The sequence below is a fragment of the Zosterops lateralis genome (assembly GCF_965231275.1).
Source record: "Zosterops lateralis genome assembly, chromosome: 4".
In the NCBI taxonomy this organism is placed as follows: Eukaryota; Metazoa; Chordata; class Aves; order Passeriformes; family Zosteropidae; genus Zosterops; species Zosterops lateralis.
Window position 1 is genome coordinate 331,487 of NC_139765.1, and position 18,383 is coordinate 349,869.

The 18,383-nt window shown below is 48.9% G+C and overlaps 1 protein-coding gene across 1 annotated transcript in view; it reads right to left on the reverse strand.

Moving 5' to 3' along the window:
- Positions 1 to 836: 836 nt before the first annotated feature.
- The window catches only part of LOC310908692 (sodium- and chloride-dependent betaine transporter-like), a 35,423-nt gene continuing 17,876 nt past the window's right edge, over positions 837 to 18,383 (reverse strand). Inside the window, exons 7-15 of the mRNA XM_083860019.1 lie at positions 17,954 to 18,088; positions 16,070 to 16,173; positions 14,514 to 14,638; positions 14,125 to 14,237; positions 13,290 to 13,427; positions 11,906 to 12,008; positions 6,731 to 6,831; positions 5,527 to 5,697; positions 837 to 2,295 (exon numbers count right to left, since the gene is read on the reverse strand). Of these exons, the coding sequence (XP_083716145.1) occupies positions 2,143 to 2,295; positions 5,527 to 5,697; positions 6,731 to 6,831; positions 11,906 to 12,008; positions 13,290 to 13,427; positions 14,125 to 14,237; positions 14,514 to 14,638; positions 16,070 to 16,173; positions 17,954 to 18,088 (1,143 nt within the window). The 3' untranslated portion in view covers positions 837 to 2,142. The remainder of the gene's footprint in view (positions 2,296 to 5,526; positions 5,698 to 6,730; positions 6,832 to 11,905; positions 12,009 to 13,289; positions 13,428 to 14,124; positions 14,238 to 14,513; positions 14,639 to 16,069; positions 16,174 to 17,953; positions 18,089 to 18,383) is intronic.

The window sequence follows — 18,383 nt, forward strand, 5'->3', positions numbered from 1 at the left end:
AGGAGTTATTTGTTCCTGTCTAGGATTTTTGCAGCATTGCTCACCTGCCTCAGAAAAAGGAGTGAACACATCTTCATGACTTCTCTGACAGCACGACACTACCTCACACCTTAAAGGCATGGCAGCAGGAGCAAAGGGGCTAAATGTCCTACCAAGGACTGTACAAGAATCAAAACTGGGGGCACCTGCTTCCCCCACCAAATTATGAGCAACGTTAGTGGGAGGAAGAGGAAAAATCACCAAACTGCTTACCATGAGGCATGACTGTGAGCTCTGGGTGCTAAGCTCTTCCCACAGCTATTTGCAGCATGACGTTCAGCTCTTTAGAAAATAAAAATACAATAAATGGTATCTTATGTGGTGCTGCAGTCCTTTGCAGGGAATGTGAATGAGGTTTGCCAGCTTTCTCCACCTTCCACAGTAAAACATCTCAAATGATAACGTCCCAGAGAGAGATACAAATTTTGGTACTTAACTTTCAGCGTTCATTTCACCGGCATTTTGTAGTTTTTAGTTTTTACAGGGAAGGAAATTAAATGGGGAGAAGATTGCCCTATGCTAATTCCCCAGTTAAACTCGGGGAGGCTGCAGAGATAAGGTTCCCATAGCAATGGCAGGAGGTGCCGAGGCGCACAGATGAGGCCTGATTTCCCGCTCACTTTCCCTGCCCGTCGTTTATCTCCACACAGCACAGGGAAAAGCAATTACTTGGAACAAGGAACAAGGGAAAGGAGCCTGTGGCATCTGTGATTCATTCTGATGGCCGTTCTCTGGCGTGGCTGGACGTGCCAGAATTGCAGCACAGCCACGCACCAGCGCACGTACTCTCGGCCACAGCAAAGCTCCCAGGTGTCTCCTGCCACTGGTGTTTCTGGTGGCTTCAGCTGTGGATTTTTGATAGGCATTGAAGCAGGATTTGGCAGGGAGCTTTACAGCCCCAGCCTCCACAGGACAGAATCATCTGGCGCTGCACCAAACCCGGCATCAGAGCATTTCCTCCCACCCATTGCCTCACATTTTTGACTACCCTGGCAACAACCAACCTTTAATTCGACACAATCTGCTTCCAATGAACCCATATTACCTATTAATTTTGCTTTATCTTGCCTGAGCTGATGATTATTGGACTCGATTATGTCTTCCTTGTCCCCTGAGCAGTCATCCAAAGCAAAGGCAAGGCAGTGCAGTCATTCTCCCACCCTCTTCCCAAAGCTGCTCTGCAGCACGGGATCAGGACCATCAACTCCATCAATTATTCCTCTACAAAATGCCCCAGCAGTGCAGTTAAATTTGTGGGTGTGCAGTCCTCAGGGCCTCATTTTCCCAGCTGTGCTGCAGCTCCTTTTCTTACCAACTGCTCTGGCACTTTTCTTGCACTCCATGAATTTTCTGAAAGAATTGTCAAATATCCATCGGTTTCACTCTTGGATGCATTTCCACTGGGCCGTGCAGTTCTGACCAAGAGCAAGTCCCCTAGACAGGCATTCCTCACTCCCTTTTCCAGACTGAGACTGCCTTGAGATCCATCATCAACAACTGCGATTGCATCAAGCACCCTGTCACTCCTTTCCCTTCCAGTGACAGCTGAAGCTGTAACTCCTGACACTGCAGCCTCCTTTTGTTATTGCTATGATGTTCCTGGCTCTCTCTCCCTTGTACAGAGGTGACCCAGTAATGCACTTTCCTCTGTCATCCTCCAGCTTCTTATGTACTTCTGAACCAACTTACTTATTTCCTGCGCTAACACCCCATCGTTTTGTAGGCTTTTGCATGCCTTAGTTCCTTCACACCTTTATCCCTGCTCTCTCTCACCACCCTCACCACTGTGGTTTCTTTTCCTCCTCCCAACAGGAATGCACTTTTTTTTTTTTCCTTTTTTTCTTTTTTTTTGCTACGTTTTTTTTCTCTTCCCAAGCGTTGTCAGTAATGAAGGCACTTCTGGCAATAGCGTGCTGCAGTCTCCAGAGCTGCTGGCAGGAGGACTTGTCCCCGGGGTGTAAAGGAGATGCTATTGCCAGTGGCTGGAAGGAGAGGAATTGTCCCAGATCCCGTCACAGACGTGAAGGAGAGAAGGGAAAAGAAACCACTTTGGGAAGGCGAGAGCGCACCAGTCTGGGTTGTGGAGGAAACGCCCCCGGCGGCTCAGAAGTGTGTTTCTCTCTCTGTGACGCTGAGCACCGCCCTGGCCGGAGGGGACCATCCCTCCCTCCTGAGCCCCTCCGGCCCCGCCGGGCGCTGCTGCTGCTTCTGGGGCTGCGGCAGGTCCTCCGCCGGGGACACCAGCTGCATCAGGCGCTGCGGGGAGAGGACAGGCTGTTAACGGGGTGAGGGGCACACTGACAGCCAGCAGTGACCACAGCCATGCCTGGGGCAAAGGCACTGTCCTGGGTTGCAGTGTAGGATGTACACAAAGTATTTATTCTATCACCATCCTCATGAACTGTTGAAACCAGGTGGGGCAGTGTTTTCCCAAGCCCCTTGCCTCTTCTGCTCATGGCCTTTGGGGAGTCTTCTGCTCATGACCCATTAACGCCTGGCCCAGGACTCACAGGTAACTCCCTCCAGGAGCCCTCTCTGTTTAATGGGCCATCAAGGACCCACTTCACAACTCCTCATCCCATTGTGAGATGCTCTGCCCAGGGGGAGGAGCCAAGCATTCTCACCTGGATATAAGCTGGTATGTGGGACAGTGCAGGGGCACTTACCCACTGGATTCCCAGAGGAGCAGAGCTCCCAGACCTTTCTACAAGATCACTGCTTCAGGAAGAGCCCCTCACCTGGACTGCTTCCACCATCCTGCTCAGGTTGTATTCTGACTCTGTCAGTGATCCTTTGTGTTATTGCATTTATTTTATTTTATTTTTACCTTTTTACCTTTCTTCTTATTAAATTATATCTCTGACTTAGAGCCTCTCATTCATTTTGCTTTCAAACCACAACAGGCACCCAGAGAGACAAGGTCCCAGCTCCCTCTTTCCCTCCTGCCGAGCGGGGGGAGCAGAGCAGAGCGGGTTCGCTCCAGCTGCTCCCGGTGACAATTGTTCTGCCTCCCAGCCCAAAGCTGGGCTGCAGATAATGATGTACAGCACTTCTCACAGCCCTGCTGCTGTGCGGGAGGATGCCAGCAATTAGCACCACAGACATTTTCTGTGGCCTTGGGAAAAACACCATAAAACTTTTTTTTTTTTTTTTTTTTTTTTTTTCTTTTCTTTTCTTTTCTTTTTTTTTTTCCCTATATCAAGTAGTTTCCCGTTGATTTTGGTGGGAGCCGTGAAGACTTTCAAATGGGCTGATCATCAGATGCTGGGCATTCCTGCCATGATTCAAGCCAGGGTGGTGGGCAATAGATCCCTCAGTGGCATTTCCCAGGTAAAGCAGTCACTCTGCAGGTTTGGGGTTCCTGCCGCAGAGCATCCTCAGCTGCCCTGTCCCAGTCAGCCAGACTGTGATGGGGAAGGCAGGGCTGTGAGGCAGCTGCCTGCCCTTGCCTCCCTCTGTCCTGTGCAGTGCAGGGTGCTGCAGGCTGCTGCACACACATGTATGCAGGGTTGGGACAACTTTGAGGAGCTTATTCTTAAAAAACAAAAATATCTTTGAGCTCTTCAGCAAAAGGTGCTGGCTCACAGGGACTCTGCAGTGAATTTCTGGTCTTTTTCATCCCATTTTTTAAGCCACACAACTTCCTGAAAGCTCCTGGTTTCCTCCGCCTTTCCATCCTACAGCTGATGTCCTGCAGCTACCTGCCATCTCCATGGGACAGCCTATGATTTCCCAGCTGAAACCTGACTCTCACTAACTTTTTCCATTACAAGCTGCTCAGGACAGTGCATGCTCACTGCCACGCAGAGTGCATCACAAGCAGAGCAGGCAATTCATCCATGACTTGTTGGATTTATTTTAGTGCTCCCACTCCTTGTGAAGGGCCTGCCACAATCACAGCTTTTGTTCATTTATTCAAAACTTTTTGCCCCATGGTTTTCCAAAATTGACTTTGGTCTGCACCTGCTCTGTGCATTGTGAGTTTTTATTCTTTGGAGCTTGAGCTGTCTTAATCAGGGACATTAGGAAACAACATTTGTGTTTCTTGGTCAGTCAAGTGTAACGAGAGGAATCAGTTTGTAGCAGTGACTGATCATAATTACCAATTACAATCTTGCTTTCATTGAATGGTTTGCAATATTCAAAGACTGTTCCTGGAAACATCTGTGTCAGGGAATTAATCCACTACAATTCTGGAGTGTGACTGGAAAAAGAGAACAAGTATATTTTGAGAAATTTTGTTTTAAAAACAGGTGCAACTATCCCAGAAGGTGTTTCATGGCTGTCCTTGATTCTACCCTGAATCAACCCAGGTTTAGCAGCCAATTCCTTCCCACACATGTAAACCACATCCTTGGAAATTTCTTCATACTGACGTAGCTGAGGAGGCCCTGGAAATTTCAATTACTATCATGTAAACCAGGGCAAACAGAAACCCCCTCAATCTGAAATGGGCCAAATCAATTCCTCAGGTGAATTCCTCAATTCCTCATTCTACAATGAGCATTAACACTATTCCCAGCAGCATTTCAGTCCAAGGGCTTGAAGCACTTTACCCCTGGTGAGAGATATTGCTTGTTTAACAGGCAGGACATGTGGGCAATTACTTCTCTGTCAGCTCCAAGCCCTCATTTAGACATCAAAAGCTTCTGAGCTGTGGGGAGTCAGACATGTCAGCCACAGATTCACCCTCCCTGAGACAGTGGCACAAGTAAAGTCTTCCTGTACCCAGCTCATCCCTGGATGTGTTGCCAGTGCAGGGCCCTTCTCTACATGAGCCCACAACGTGAGTGTCAGATGCAGAGCACAGCCACAGGGATGCTCCATCCCCTGCTCACCTCCTCCCTCTGCCCTCTCCACCCTCCAGCCAAGTGCAGTGAGGATGGGGAAGGACTGGTGAGAAACTGTGTAGAAATTTAGATGTGCTGTACATCACTCAGACATTTCTCATGGGTCAGGTGAGGTGTCATCTCCATGATAACATCTCCTCAGATAGAGTTTTTCCTAGGACAAGGGCAAAGCTGTCTACAGTGAAAGAGGACAGGCTCAGGCATGGCACAGGGTAGACCTTTACAGCTCTGTGAGCAGGTCCTGTTTAATAACTATGGGTAATTTCTTTTTTGAAAATAACGTGGTCCTGACCCAGGATTACAAGGGACAAGAAGTAAAGGCAAAATAGATCCTGGTTTTGCATTTGGTTTGCATTGGTATCTACTGCATGTATACTGTGTTCATGTCTATATACTGCATTGAGCATGATGCATGATGAGCATGAACACCCCATGGAAGACCAGACATTTGATGATCAGCCTGGGAGCTGTGCTGGGACCCTCCAAGCTCTCCAAGAGCTACAGGGCATTCTGGGGTAGGGCAACTCTCACCAGCCCTTGCCTTTGAGAGGAGAAATGTGCTGTACTTCCTCCCTGGGGCCCATCTTGAGCCACCTGGGGAGCAGCAGCAACACGCCCGTGACCACAATCCCAGTACCTGTTTCAGGGGTCCTTTGGTTTTCAGGAGGATGAAGATGGCATAGAGAGGAATACAGACCATGGAGGAGAGTGCCATCAGCCAGCCCAGCATGTAGCCCCAGGGTGGGTACTCATAGGAGTTGTTGTATTTCAGGGGTGTGTACTTGATCAAGGAGAACAGGAAGACACCCTGGGGGGCAGAAAACACAAACATCAGGAGAGCCAAGGCCAGCCAAGCCCAGCCCCCCTGCAAGGACTGGCTGCTCTGCAAGGGGGGCAAGGGGTGCTCTGTCCTGCAGGAGCCAGCAGGGACCTTCTGGCTGCACAAGGAGCTCTCAGAGCCAGGGCCAGGCGTCTCTGCAGTGAAAAGCCTTCAGGCGTCTGAGGAGTTCAACATAAGCAAAGTTGGCAGCAGCTTTGAGGGTCCAGCAACATTCAGACAGCAATTTATTCATATCAAAGACAGGAATTGTTGTTCTGCCTGGCAGAAAGACTGCACAAGAACCACACAGGCACAGATTTAGCCGTCCTGGGGCTCTCTAGCTACAAAGCTCTCAGACAATTTGGGCTGGTTTGAAAATTTCCCAGATCTTCAAGTCCTGCTAAAGCCTGGGGACAAAGGACTAGGAATCTTTTGTAAGTCATAGCTATTGATCTCATTTCTGTTTCCACTGAGGCCAAAGAAAACAACTCTCAACATAAGATACAAGAACAGAATTTGGCTGAGAAAGAATGTAAAAGTCAGTGGAGCAAGACTGGACATAAATTCAAAAAGGCAAAAACCTGCCAGAATTTGGGTGCATTTTATTTAAACACAGTCAAAGAAGTCTTGGAGGATATTTAATAACACAGAAAGCAAATGGCTATAGAAAGATATTTCTGAACCATGGGCAGTCCTAGGAACAGAGACTGAAGCAAGTACTTCAGAACAGAGTAATTTTCACTTCTATTCAGAGATAAATTGACCAAACCTCTCCAGGCTTTGAGGACACATTCCCTTTTGCCTTCACAATAAACAATTGGCTTTGCAGGCTCAATTAATTTTCCAGGCAAAACATAAGGCTTTACAAAGGAAATAAATAGCTGCCTCAGCTACAGACAAGCTCCTGCTTCTCCACAGCAGTTTGAAAAATTTACAGCAGCACCTCGGAGATAAATCAGCCTTTTCTATGGAGAATTTGGGGCCCCAGAGTGACATGTCATGGTGCCATAATTGCACTTACCAAGCAGAGACCCGGGGTGAACACCAGCCAGCATATCTTGATCAGGGGCCACGGGCGGAAGCCGATCATGTCCTCGATGTTGTCGTAGAATCGATTGGCACCTTGGGCACCCACCAGCACAGAGACAAAGCCACAGGTCAGACTGGGATTGTTTCCTTCAACCACCATGCACATCACATCCCAAGCTTCCTTTGTCTTTGGTGTTTACTCCTGGTGAAAACATGTCTATCCCAATAACAGAGCAGCAGGTGATGCTGCAGGTGATGCTGATCTCCTGGCATTGGAAAGGCCCGTTTGTGGCAGAATAGAGATGGAGAGGTTTAATTTCATCCACGAGTGTCACAAAAATTGACACTGAAGAAAAGCACAGTCCCTCAGAGGACAGCAGCTGTATTTAGAGGATGCAGCCCAGGCACTGGTAAAGACTATACAGAGAAAAGAGGTGCCTGGCTTACAGAGCAGCCAGGGAAAGCTGTTGCAGGTTAAGCACAGGGGATTGTGTGAGTCCAGTGAGAGCTCTGGAGGGGTCTGATCTCCTCCTTCTCTTCTCATTACTGGATTGTTTTGTTCACAGTGTGTGGAACCCACCTAAACCTCATGGTGCCCTGGAATGGGATTTACTTCAGAAAAGCCCCTGAAAGTCCTGCCACCAGCCAGACTCTGACCATTGACTCTTCCCAACCCAGAGCACAAAGAGCAAACTTATGCAATGCATAGAGGAGACAACAAAATGCAGATGGATTTCAGCAGACCTTGCAGTAAACTCTGGGATGTCTTCAAGTATCAGGAGCCTAATGTTGGCCAGAAAGAGATGTAAAATGAAGAAAAATCAAAAAGTCATTTATAAGGTGCCTAGCACCTTTCTAACCCAAACTAACCAGATATAGCAGACTGCCTCAGGCAAAATAAGACAACAATATTAGACAAAAAAAATGAGCTAGTCTGTCCAGAAAAAGGGTTACCAGTTAAGCACCTCTGGAATGAAATAATACCGTATTTGTCTTATTAAAGCTTTATCTTGGTGCTTAGCTGATAAAGAAGGATTCTGCTTTTGAGGATGTTCATCCTTCTGTGAACTCGTGGTCAGGCCACAGTTCCCAGCTGCACACATGGTAAGACTATTTCTTTATATCTCAACACCACAGGGCTGGACTAGGCAAAATATGTGCCTGGAGAACTGGCCACAGTTGTGAGTGCTTGGGGTTTGGTGAGTTTTATTTTGATTTGTATTTTTTATGTCTCAGAATTAAATTATCATATTATGTTTCCCTTAAATATAGTAATTCTACAAAAGCACATTATGTATGCTTTTTTTTTGGTAATTCTTTGCGTTATTTTCTATATCCCATGACTAATGCTTGCAGAAAATCTCTTTTAAACACAGCTTTTTGAAGTATTTGGGGGGAGAGGGGAAGGAGGAGGATAGTTCTCTGAACACCTCTTGGTGTTGAGTTGGCAAATTAACAAGTAGCCTCAAGCAAAGACAATAAGCTGTGGTGTATCAAGGGACATGCAGCCTTGTGTGGGAGCCCAGCCTACACCAGAGAACTTCCAAGCTGTAAATATCATGAGGATTCAGACAGCATTTCTGAAAATATACTGGGGATGAAAGGAGATGGTATTTAAAAATAATTTTGCCAAAAAGCCAAGATCTTCCACAGGGTGAGAAAAAGCAACGAGAGATATAGATCATGTGAGTTGCAGTTTGGAATATGAGCACAGCACAGTGTCTTCCAGAGAAACACACCATCATGTCAGATATATGACAGATAAATTAATTCACAATACAGCTTCACGGCAGATAAAGTTTCCCTGCCAATTTGGATCTAGGATCTAGTCAAAGAGACATATCAACTAAAGAAATACAAAAATGCCAGACAAAAAGAAGAACACACACATCCATCCTCCAACAAGAAAAATACCCCAAAATTTATGTGGTAAATTGCAATGTGCTCCACCTGTCCTTGCCCCTTTTCTCTGCAGCACAACTGCCAGGGCCTAAATTTCCGTGGCCACTGTGGCAGCCAGTGGGTGATGTGATGACACACAATGGGGACTGACATGAACATCCTCAGAGAGAAGATGAACAGGAAGTTTTACATATTCTACATTTCACAGGCAGATGAAAAAGTAATCAAGCTTTAGAAGTCATCAGTTCAACCACTCAACACTGGCTTTTTGAGCAAATTAGAAGCTGGAGGACACACACTGGAGCAATGTGCCCTTCCTTCCCAGCACATCAGAAGGATTAGATAAAGCTCCTACAGAGAAAACCATAAAAACTCCCCCAAAGAGATTTTTGTTGGAGTGAACAAAGACTTTTGCTTTTGTCTCCAGTGTTCCAAGACAAGGAAGAATAGGATGCAGTCACTGGACAGTTAACCATAAATTTTGGTACCACTTCCCTTGTGCTGATCAATCCCATACACCTTCAAAGCATTTGTGTGCTTCTCTGACAAATCATTTAGCCAGGTAAATTCACAGGAATAAATTTCACATGAACCTAACTAGAGATTTGCTTACATCCTCATCTCTTGTCCTAATGGAGCCCTTCTCATTTTGCACAGCTCGTTAAAAACAGCAAATGAGACCCAAATTAAATGGGACAAAGATTTCATTTCACTCTTACCATATTCAGTAAACAGTGAGTTTCACAGTTCTGCTAATTTGGAATCCACAAAAAAGTCTCTCCCTGTCTTTTCTCCCAGGTTACATTTATTTGCATTCACTTGTATCAACTTTTCACCCACAACACTGCAATGGGTGATGACCATGGCTCCAGGCACAGCACCAAGCTTGTATCTGCTCCCTCTGCCTCAAACCTGCAGCATCAACACCAGCACCAAGCCTGGGCAAAGAGCCAGAAACAGGCATTGTGGCACCACAACTGCACACCCTGACACCACAGCTGCACATCCTCTGGGCACCACAACTGCACACCCTGACACAAGTGCACACCCTGGCACCACAGCTGCACACCCTGACACCACAACTGCACATCCTCTGGGCACCAGGCACACTGGGCAGGCCCTTGGTGGCCCATAAAGAGGCACACAGGGTTGCTCACAGCCAGGGAATCTGAGAGCACTCAGCACACAGAGCCAGAGCAAGCCCCACAGGCAGGATCCAGGCAGGAGGAGGCTGCCATGCCGTACTGGGAGCTACACTGCATGTGGGAAAAAGAACCAGACACAGATTTATCACTGCACAACACGGGTTTACCCCAGGGCCACCCACAGGCACCCTCTGGCATCAGTTTGCTTTAGCTGTTTAAAAAGTCCTAATGATTTCATCCCTGGCTCTCCTGTAGTGATGGAGACCCTTGCTCTCTCCTGGAAGAGCTAATCAAAATGTGCATGCTGTGGGTGCCTGGAAAACATCCTCTGCAGCACATTTTGGTGGCACCACGTTGTGAATCTCAGTGATCAAACCATGTGCCTGCTTACGGAGGGGCTGCCTGTCCCACAGTGGAAGGGAGAGAGGAGAAGAGGTGGGGAGACACCAGAATCCCTCCAGCACTCCCCTCTAGGGAACGTGCTCAGCAGGTCCAAAGCTGTGTGATCCTTCCCCAGGCAGGGAGCAGCACGGAGGGAATCCTCAGGTCTTTGGGAGAGCAGCTGCCTGGCAGCAGGGGAAGCTGCCAAGTGGTGGGTGGTTGGCGTATGTGCTGGGAGAGGGGAAACTCAGAACCCATATTTGTGTTAGCAGGAATGTTGTAATTCTTCACAATGTAAGCAAGAGGCTCAGCCCTGCCAGTTCTGAGGCTGGGGGAAAAAAACCTTTAATCAGCACTAGTCACCTTTTTTCCCCACTGTAACACCTCACCTTGGCCCTCTGACTACATTTTGGGCCAGAACCATCCCAATGGATGCAAAGCAGAATAACAAGAGGGTAAAATCACACTGTCTGGAGTGGCACAAATGAACCCATGGTGGTGAGGAAAAGGGCCATTTTTCTGTCCCCAGCTACTCCATCTCCCTTTGAGGCTGCTGGGGCAGCATCACCTCTCCTGTTACTCACTGCCTGCCATTGCTACTCTCCATGGGTCATCAGAAAAGCCATGTGTCTTGTAGAAATGGTATTAAACATGAAAGTATAGTTCAATTTAATGAATTAAGCTAGAATGGTGATCCCCATCCTGTCACAGATGGATGGGGATCTCCACCTCCCTTTAAATCCCAAAAGGACTGGGCAGAAGCTGACTCAAAATTAAAATCTGGCCAGGATCAGTTACTGCAAGCTGTCAGGTGAGCTTCCCTTGAAGGACACCTTTCCAATCTTTCTAATCCTTTCCCAAGAAGGACATGATGCTGTGTTTACAATCTTTCCCTGAGGTTATGATGGCAATGCTGCTTGACATAGCTGGGACCAGCAGGTGTGTGACTGTAGGATGTTAAGGTTGGGTTGGGTGTAAACTGGGATCTACTACAGCTGTGCACAATCCCCACAGATATGAGGCTGATGTAGTTCCATGAAGCAAAGAGAGGGAGCAGCTGCTCTGCATCACACACAAGACACTTTGCCCAAAACCCTCAGCCTTGACATAAGCTTCAGGGAGAGGAACCAAAGCCTCTGTGGTGAGGAAGAGATCTCCATAGGATATCAGAGGAGACTCTTCTTACTGCACGGACAAACACACAGTTGGTTTCCTCCTGATAGTTCATGAAGCTCAGTTTTATCCTGCTCCTGAGTAGTTCAGTTACAAACTTCACTGAGAGCCAAAGCAGTCCCTCCTGTTTCTTTTCTGAGTGCCATCACAGGGTAAATAGGAAGCAGGAATCATCACAGAAGTAACACATAGCAGGTTTGCATTCCAGAATTTTGTGTTAAATTAACTGGCAGGACTAAAACTAAATGCACAGTGTAAGCAGACAGGGACAGACACCAAAGAACAGCAGTCACTCCTCCATAGCTGATTTTCTATTTCAAAGGGCAGATGGGAAGAACAGCAAGGTAGTTTAATATGGGGCACCTACAGAGAAGGAAAAAAACATTCCTAGTCTAAATGTGAAGCAATTAAGAAATGTTGCAAGGAAACACAGTGAAAACTAGACAAGAAATAACATAATTACAGCACTTCTTTGCCTCCTGAGGATCTTTTGTATCCACTCTCACTTCTCAACCCCCCATTCTTGCCTTGATAAAGAACAAGACAGATTTTTCTCCTCCACTTACCATACACCCATCCTATACAGATGACTTCAAAAATAGCCAGGAAGAGCAGGCATGTGCCACTGGCAGCATAGTAGTCAAAGAGCTGGAAGATGTACATGCCACCCTGTTGAAGAGGCAGAGAAAACAGAGCCATGGCAGGACTGTTCCATGTCAGGGAGAAATGAGAAGGGCAAGCAGAAGAATGACAGCAGAAACACTAAACCTAGAGCAGCTGGGAGAAGAGCTTTCTCTTGGGGCTGCCCTCACTCTGTTCCGAAAACACAGTCGAGCCTTGTGGCAGGAGAGTTTTTCATGCCCATTCCATGATACTGCTGGGCTAGGCTGGCTTCTGTGTGCATAAGAGCAGGAGCTGGTTTGTTTGGCTGTTTTAAAACAGGACGTTCCCAGAACCATTTTTTAAATATCCTGTAGCAGTGCAGATCTTTGCACCAAAAAAATTGTGATCTTGAGCAAGGATATTCAGATACCTCGTTTTACCTCCATCCAGCCTTACACACTGCACAGGTCCCAAGCTCTGCAATGGCAGAGGCATGTGGCTTTCCTGCTGCTTCTGACTTCCAGCTGAGCCCTGCAGAGTTGCCATCAGCTACCTGTGCAGGCCCGTGGGTGATTTTCTTGTGATTTCTCCAAGAGAAAGCCTTGAAGGGCAAGTGGATGCTTTCATAAAATGCTGAAGGCTCTAGACACAGTGTCACTCAAATTGATGACAGTAGGTGTTGCCTTTAGCACATCCTTAGCCGGGATCCTGCTGGAGGATCGTTTATTTGTGCCTCGGGGGTTTAACAGGAATTATCTGTTAAATTATCTCATGGAGGCAGCACAGGAGTGCTGACCCCCACCCAAGCTTGTGGCACACACAGAGCACAGCCTCCCGCAGGAAGAGCTGCAGCTTTTATCTGCAGAGCAGTGCAAACACCGTGTGCATGGCATCTCACCAGCACAGCCCTGCTCCTCCTGCTCCCGGGGTGACAGGCTTCCCACGGGCTGCAGCAGGGTTATGGCACAGCCATCACCCCCAGGCTCCTCTCCTGCTGCTCTGCTTTGTGTGGAAAGCAGCCAGCAAATGATCGCTGCCCTTAGAAGAGCTTGTTTTCAAACAGCTCAGCTTGTTTTAGCTCCCAGGTCTGGTATTTGCACAAAGCTGTGTGTCAGGCAGCCTCTCTGGGCTGTGGGAGCAGGATCTCTGCAGGGCTCAGTGATGCAGTGAGTGCACCAGTGTCACACGGGGTCAGAGCCGCGCTGCCTGGGAGAGAACCAGCTAATGCATTAGAAATGAGAGACAATTAACAGCGTTGAAGACAAGCTTGCTGTCTCTGCCCAGACCTCCAGAGCTGTACAGCAGGGGCTGGTGCTCAGCTGTACATCCCAGCCACTCCTTGCTCACCTCAGTGACCAGCAATAACCCCAGCAGGTAGCACAGGACTGCAATGGCCAGGATCAGCAGCTCCCGACGCCCCTTCTTCCGAAACACTCCTGGGAACATGTCAATAATAGCTGTCACCATGCTCTCCACACAGACAAACTGCAGGAGAAAACAGGTCAGAGAAATCAGCTTCTCACCTTCCCCAAGCACGCACTTCCCCTCACTGTCCTTTTTGTCCTCCCACCACCCAAATCCTTCTTTTTTTTCATCTGCCTCGCTTCCACCAAAGGCCAGCAGAAGCAGAGGAAAAAGGCCTGATTATCCAGGTACAAGGGCTGAGGTTTAACAGAGCAAAACACCTGCCTTGTGGACATGCAGGACACCCTCTGCTTCCCTCGTGCCAGCAGCAGAACTGCACACTGCACTCTGCAGGGTTTGCTCCTGGCATAGCAGGGAGATGGGATGTCAGACATGGGCACACCACTGAGAGGAGAACACAGGGATTGCTCTGGTGGGATGCAGCTGGGAGAAAACAGCCCAATTCCCTGTCCCAGACTGCCCTGCTTTGTGCTGGGCCTCACTCTGCAGGGAGCCCAGTTTTGGGGGATGTAGCTGTGACATCCTCACATACATCCTGGGAGAAGATGCCAGCAGAGGTGCCAGCCCACATAACCACTGGCCTGCCATTGGCCCTGGCTCTGAGCTCCCACAGTGTAGAAATGCTGCATACAATGTAGAGAACCTATTTAAGGTGCCAGCAAAGCACAGACCCACCCTAATCTTTCCAATGACTGTGGGGAGTGCTCAGGGTGGGGACAGGCACCTGCATGTTAGATGAGGAGGGGGGTGGTTGTACCTGGCTGTCCAGTCCCAGGAAGATCAGCATGAGGAAGAAGAGGCAGGACCAGAGCTGAGACACAGGCATCATTGTGACTGCTGTTGGATATGCTATGAAAGCCAGGCCAGGACCTGCCAACAGACCACAGCATGACCATGTGTGCCCCCCACACCACCACCTGCAGCACAGAGTAAGCTCACACACTTCATCAAAGCTCCTACTGCCACAGCTTCTTGCCCAGCCACGGCTGAAAGCTGTGCTGAGCAGTCCTGATCCTGCAGACCTCTCTGCAGACACCCACAGTAAGAGAGGATGTAGAGAACATCTTGGGTTTCACCTCAGACAAGTGCCCTCCCCTTCAGGCTCTTTGTTTTCCCTTGGCTCTGAAGTGTCCCAGAAAAACTTACCTGATTCAGCCACTTCTGAAATAGGCACGCCCTGCTCTCGAGCCATGAAGCCCAGCACAGAGAAAATGGCAAAGCCAGCAACAAAGCTGGTGGCACTGTTCAGGGAGCAGAGCATGATGCAGTCCCTGCAGGAAGGAGACCAGAGAGAAATGGGGATTTCCTGCTGCAGAATGGATCCACTTAGGATCATGTCTGTGCTCAGCTTCCCTAGCTGGACAGCACTACTGAGAAACAGCAATGTTGTTCCTGAGCCCTGCAGAAGTAAAAAGCTCACAGCAGAGCCAGGAGTTCAAGAGTTACAGAAGTATACATGGCAGAGCAGGGTAATGGAGCACAACTACACAGCACATAGCAATAAAAAAAATTACAAGAGTCCAGAGAACAAGAAAAAAAACCACCAAAAAATTAGGAAACCAGAAAATTAGGAGAGGAAAGATGTTGCAAAAGGAAACAATCAAGAAAGAGGAGTATCTGAAAGCATGAAGACATACAGGTTCAGCAGGCCTAGTAAAACAAGGGCAATAGGGTAATAAAAATCTGCACTGACAAGGGCTGTGTCTACACTGTCTTTATTAGCTGTGCTCAGATGGAGGCTGGGGTGTGCTGTGCTGCTTGTCCTGAAACTTCTGTGCTCGTGGTCCTTGTGAAAATTGGGCACCACTCTGAGCTGGCTGGGCTGGAAGCCCCACACCCCTGGATCCTGCCTGACCCACAGCATCAGCTGCTATGGGGCAGGCACTGGGGACACTTTTGGGACACCTGGAGCACGAGGCACATAAGGAATTAGAGGAAGGGTCAACCCACTATTTCATTGGTGACTGAAATATTTTGGGAGAGCCAGAAGAAAGTATTAACTATCCAAGCAGCAGCCATGGCAGCACCTATCAGAGAATAGAAGGAGAGATGATGGATGTCTCCCAATCACAGTTCCATTTTACCATCTGTGCTGGAGCAATATGTGAAGGAATAGCAAAGTCCCTGCTTCTCAGGGCTCTGTAGTGAGTGTCAAAAATGGTCCTGATGGCTCCACTGAGCTCCATGTCAGGCCATGGATAAAATAGATCTGTAATCCAAGGGCAAGGAGAAGGCCAGACAGACTTGATTAATCTCCTCGGTAGGATCAAAAGGCCACTGACAGTACATTACTCTGATGGTGGTAAAGCACTGGAGACAGGGGGCCCAGCCATCATCTCTGTACCCCCTTCCCCTGCCTGGCAAGTGATGGCAGAGCTGGCCATGTCACCCCTGCCCACTCACCCTGTCAAAACACACTGTGCTGTCTACACAGGAGACACGCTCCATTTTCATTCCTCCCCCTCCTCCAGTCTCTCGTTCCCACACTGAGCACTATTAAAGCCATTTTCTGGACTCCTCTCTTCTCTCAGCCACTCTCCATCCCTGTGCTGAGCCCTCGGCAGCTTCTGCACTCTGAGCAGCTCATTAGTCCCAGCAGCACGACCCAAGGTCTCCCCCAGGGCCAGAGCCTGCCTCTGGTGCAGCTCTGTGCTCTCTGAGAAAACTGCCAGAGGGAGATGAGGGCTCCAGGCTCTTCCTACCTGTAGCAGTTGTTGTTGTATTTGTTGTAGCTGCCCAGGGCTGTCAGGCACCCCTCGCAGATGGCATAAGAGAAGAGGATTTGAGTGCCTGCATCCAACCAGACCTGGAACACAGAAGGTCAGTGGTCTCCAGACCTGGCAACAAAATATACAAATGGCTGTGCCCTGTCAACAGTAACTCCTTCAGTCATGGAGAACAAACCCTGAGACAGAAAGGGGATCTACAGTGAACGGAGAATCTGGGACACCTATCTGAAAAAACTGAGCTATAGAACTGGAAACCCTTTAGGAAAAGGCTCTAGAGGAGATCCTATTTTCACATCCCACTCAAGGTGATACCATTTCTCCATGCCCCACCTTTGCATTCAGAGTAGAGATGGCATCCCTGATAGCATGGCATCCCTGATAGCATCCCTGGTGCCACCCCTGATGGCATCCCTGATAGCATCCCTGGTGCCACCCTTGATGGCACCCCTGATAGCATCCCTGGTGCCACCCCCGATGGCACCCCTGATAGCATCCCTGGTGCCACCCCTGATGGCATCCCTGATAGCATCCCTGGTGCCACCCCCGATGGCATCCCTGATAGCATCCCTGGTGCCACCCCCAATGGCATCCCTGATAGCATCCCTGGTGCCACCCCCGATGGCATCCCTGATAGCATCCCTGGTGCCACCCCTGATGGCATCCCTGATAGTATCCCTGATCCATCCCTGATAGCATGGCTCCATCACTACACATGGCTGTGGTCCCTACATGGCCCAGATGATTAATCTCCTTGCAGAGTCACTGGTGAGTCACTCCAGATGAGATCAACACCCCAGTGTGATCAACAATCTGTGTACTCCCTTCCCTGCTCCCAGATCTAGTTTCCCACCTCTCTGAGGCCACAGTGCAGGGCAGAAAATTACCAAAATGAGAGACTGCAGGCCAGTGGGGTGTCATGCACCCAGGTTCCCCTTTGCTCAGGCACTCCATGGGAAAAGTTGAGTGGGGTTTCTCACCACTGCTCCAGCCCTCTCCTCCACGGAGAGCTGAGCTGTGGGCTGAGCTGCAGCTCTGCTCTCACACAGTCCCAGGGAAAGCCCTGAGTGGGGAGCTTTAGGGATGCAGAGAAACAGCACTCCCTTCTGATGGTCTCCATGTTCCCCAGTCATTCTTTGTTTCCTCTAAGCAGTCCCCAGCTATAAACATCCAGGCAGCTGGAATTTGGTAACTTTCAAAGGATCCCAGCCCAGGCACTGCTGCCTGAGTTCACACTGATTTCTCACAGATAGGCAAGTGCACAGCAGCCCTTCAGGCATGGGCACACATCCCACTGAACCAAAGCCCCACCTTCTGCCTCAGATCAGTACCAGGACCTCACTGAGGGTTTCCAAGAGCTCCAAGGACTGGTAGCAGGGATTGACCCTGCCCAAGGCAGGTGGGACTAGTCCCCAGGACAGGTGAAGGGAACCCAGCTGGGCACAGCCCATGTTTATTTGTATGCCTTTGGCCTCTGCAAACACAGGGACCCCACCTGTCCTGGGAGGGCTCTGATGGAGCCAAAGTGCTAACTAGGCCAGAAAAATATTAAAAGTGATAGATTATATCCCTTAATTATCTGCATTTAACAGCCAGAAAAACTATCTGTTACATGCTAAATATTTTATTTACTCTTCTGGTGTTGCTGAGCCCATGAGTAGAAATGACCTAATACACCCACATGCTGCAGACCACAAGCAAAAAGGATGATCCGTGTAGGGGGACCAGACTCCTCTCAGAAGTTTTAAGGACCCTGGTTCCCTGACCTGCTTTCACAGATGACAGCTGGATGCTCAGATCCCAAGGGCAGGGCACTAAGAACATTTCTGTAGCCAGTACTTGCCTGACACCACCCCTCACCTGTGGGTCTGCCAGCCTGGAGATGTCTGGCTTCAGGTAGAAGATGATCCCCTCAGCAGCCCCTGGCAGCATCACCCCTCGGACCAGCAGGATGAGGAGCATCACATAGGGGAAGGTGGCAGTGAAATAAACAACCTGCAGGGGCAGGAAACAAGGGGACAGGGGCTCAGAAGAGGGGGACAGGCATCACTTCACCCCATCTCATCTGCAGACCCCCACCCCAGCAAACCTCCCTGACTCTGCTGTTGGCTGTAGCTGCTGCTGCTGACATGGGAGAGGGATGGGAAAGAAATTAATCAAGGTTACATCTCACTGGTGATTGAGTTAATCTGCATTTTGTTCTTCATCCAAGACTCTGCCACTGGTTGCTCTGCTTTGTTTTCTCTTCCCAGTCAGTGTAATTTCTCTGCTCTCCAGCTGTTCCCTTCAT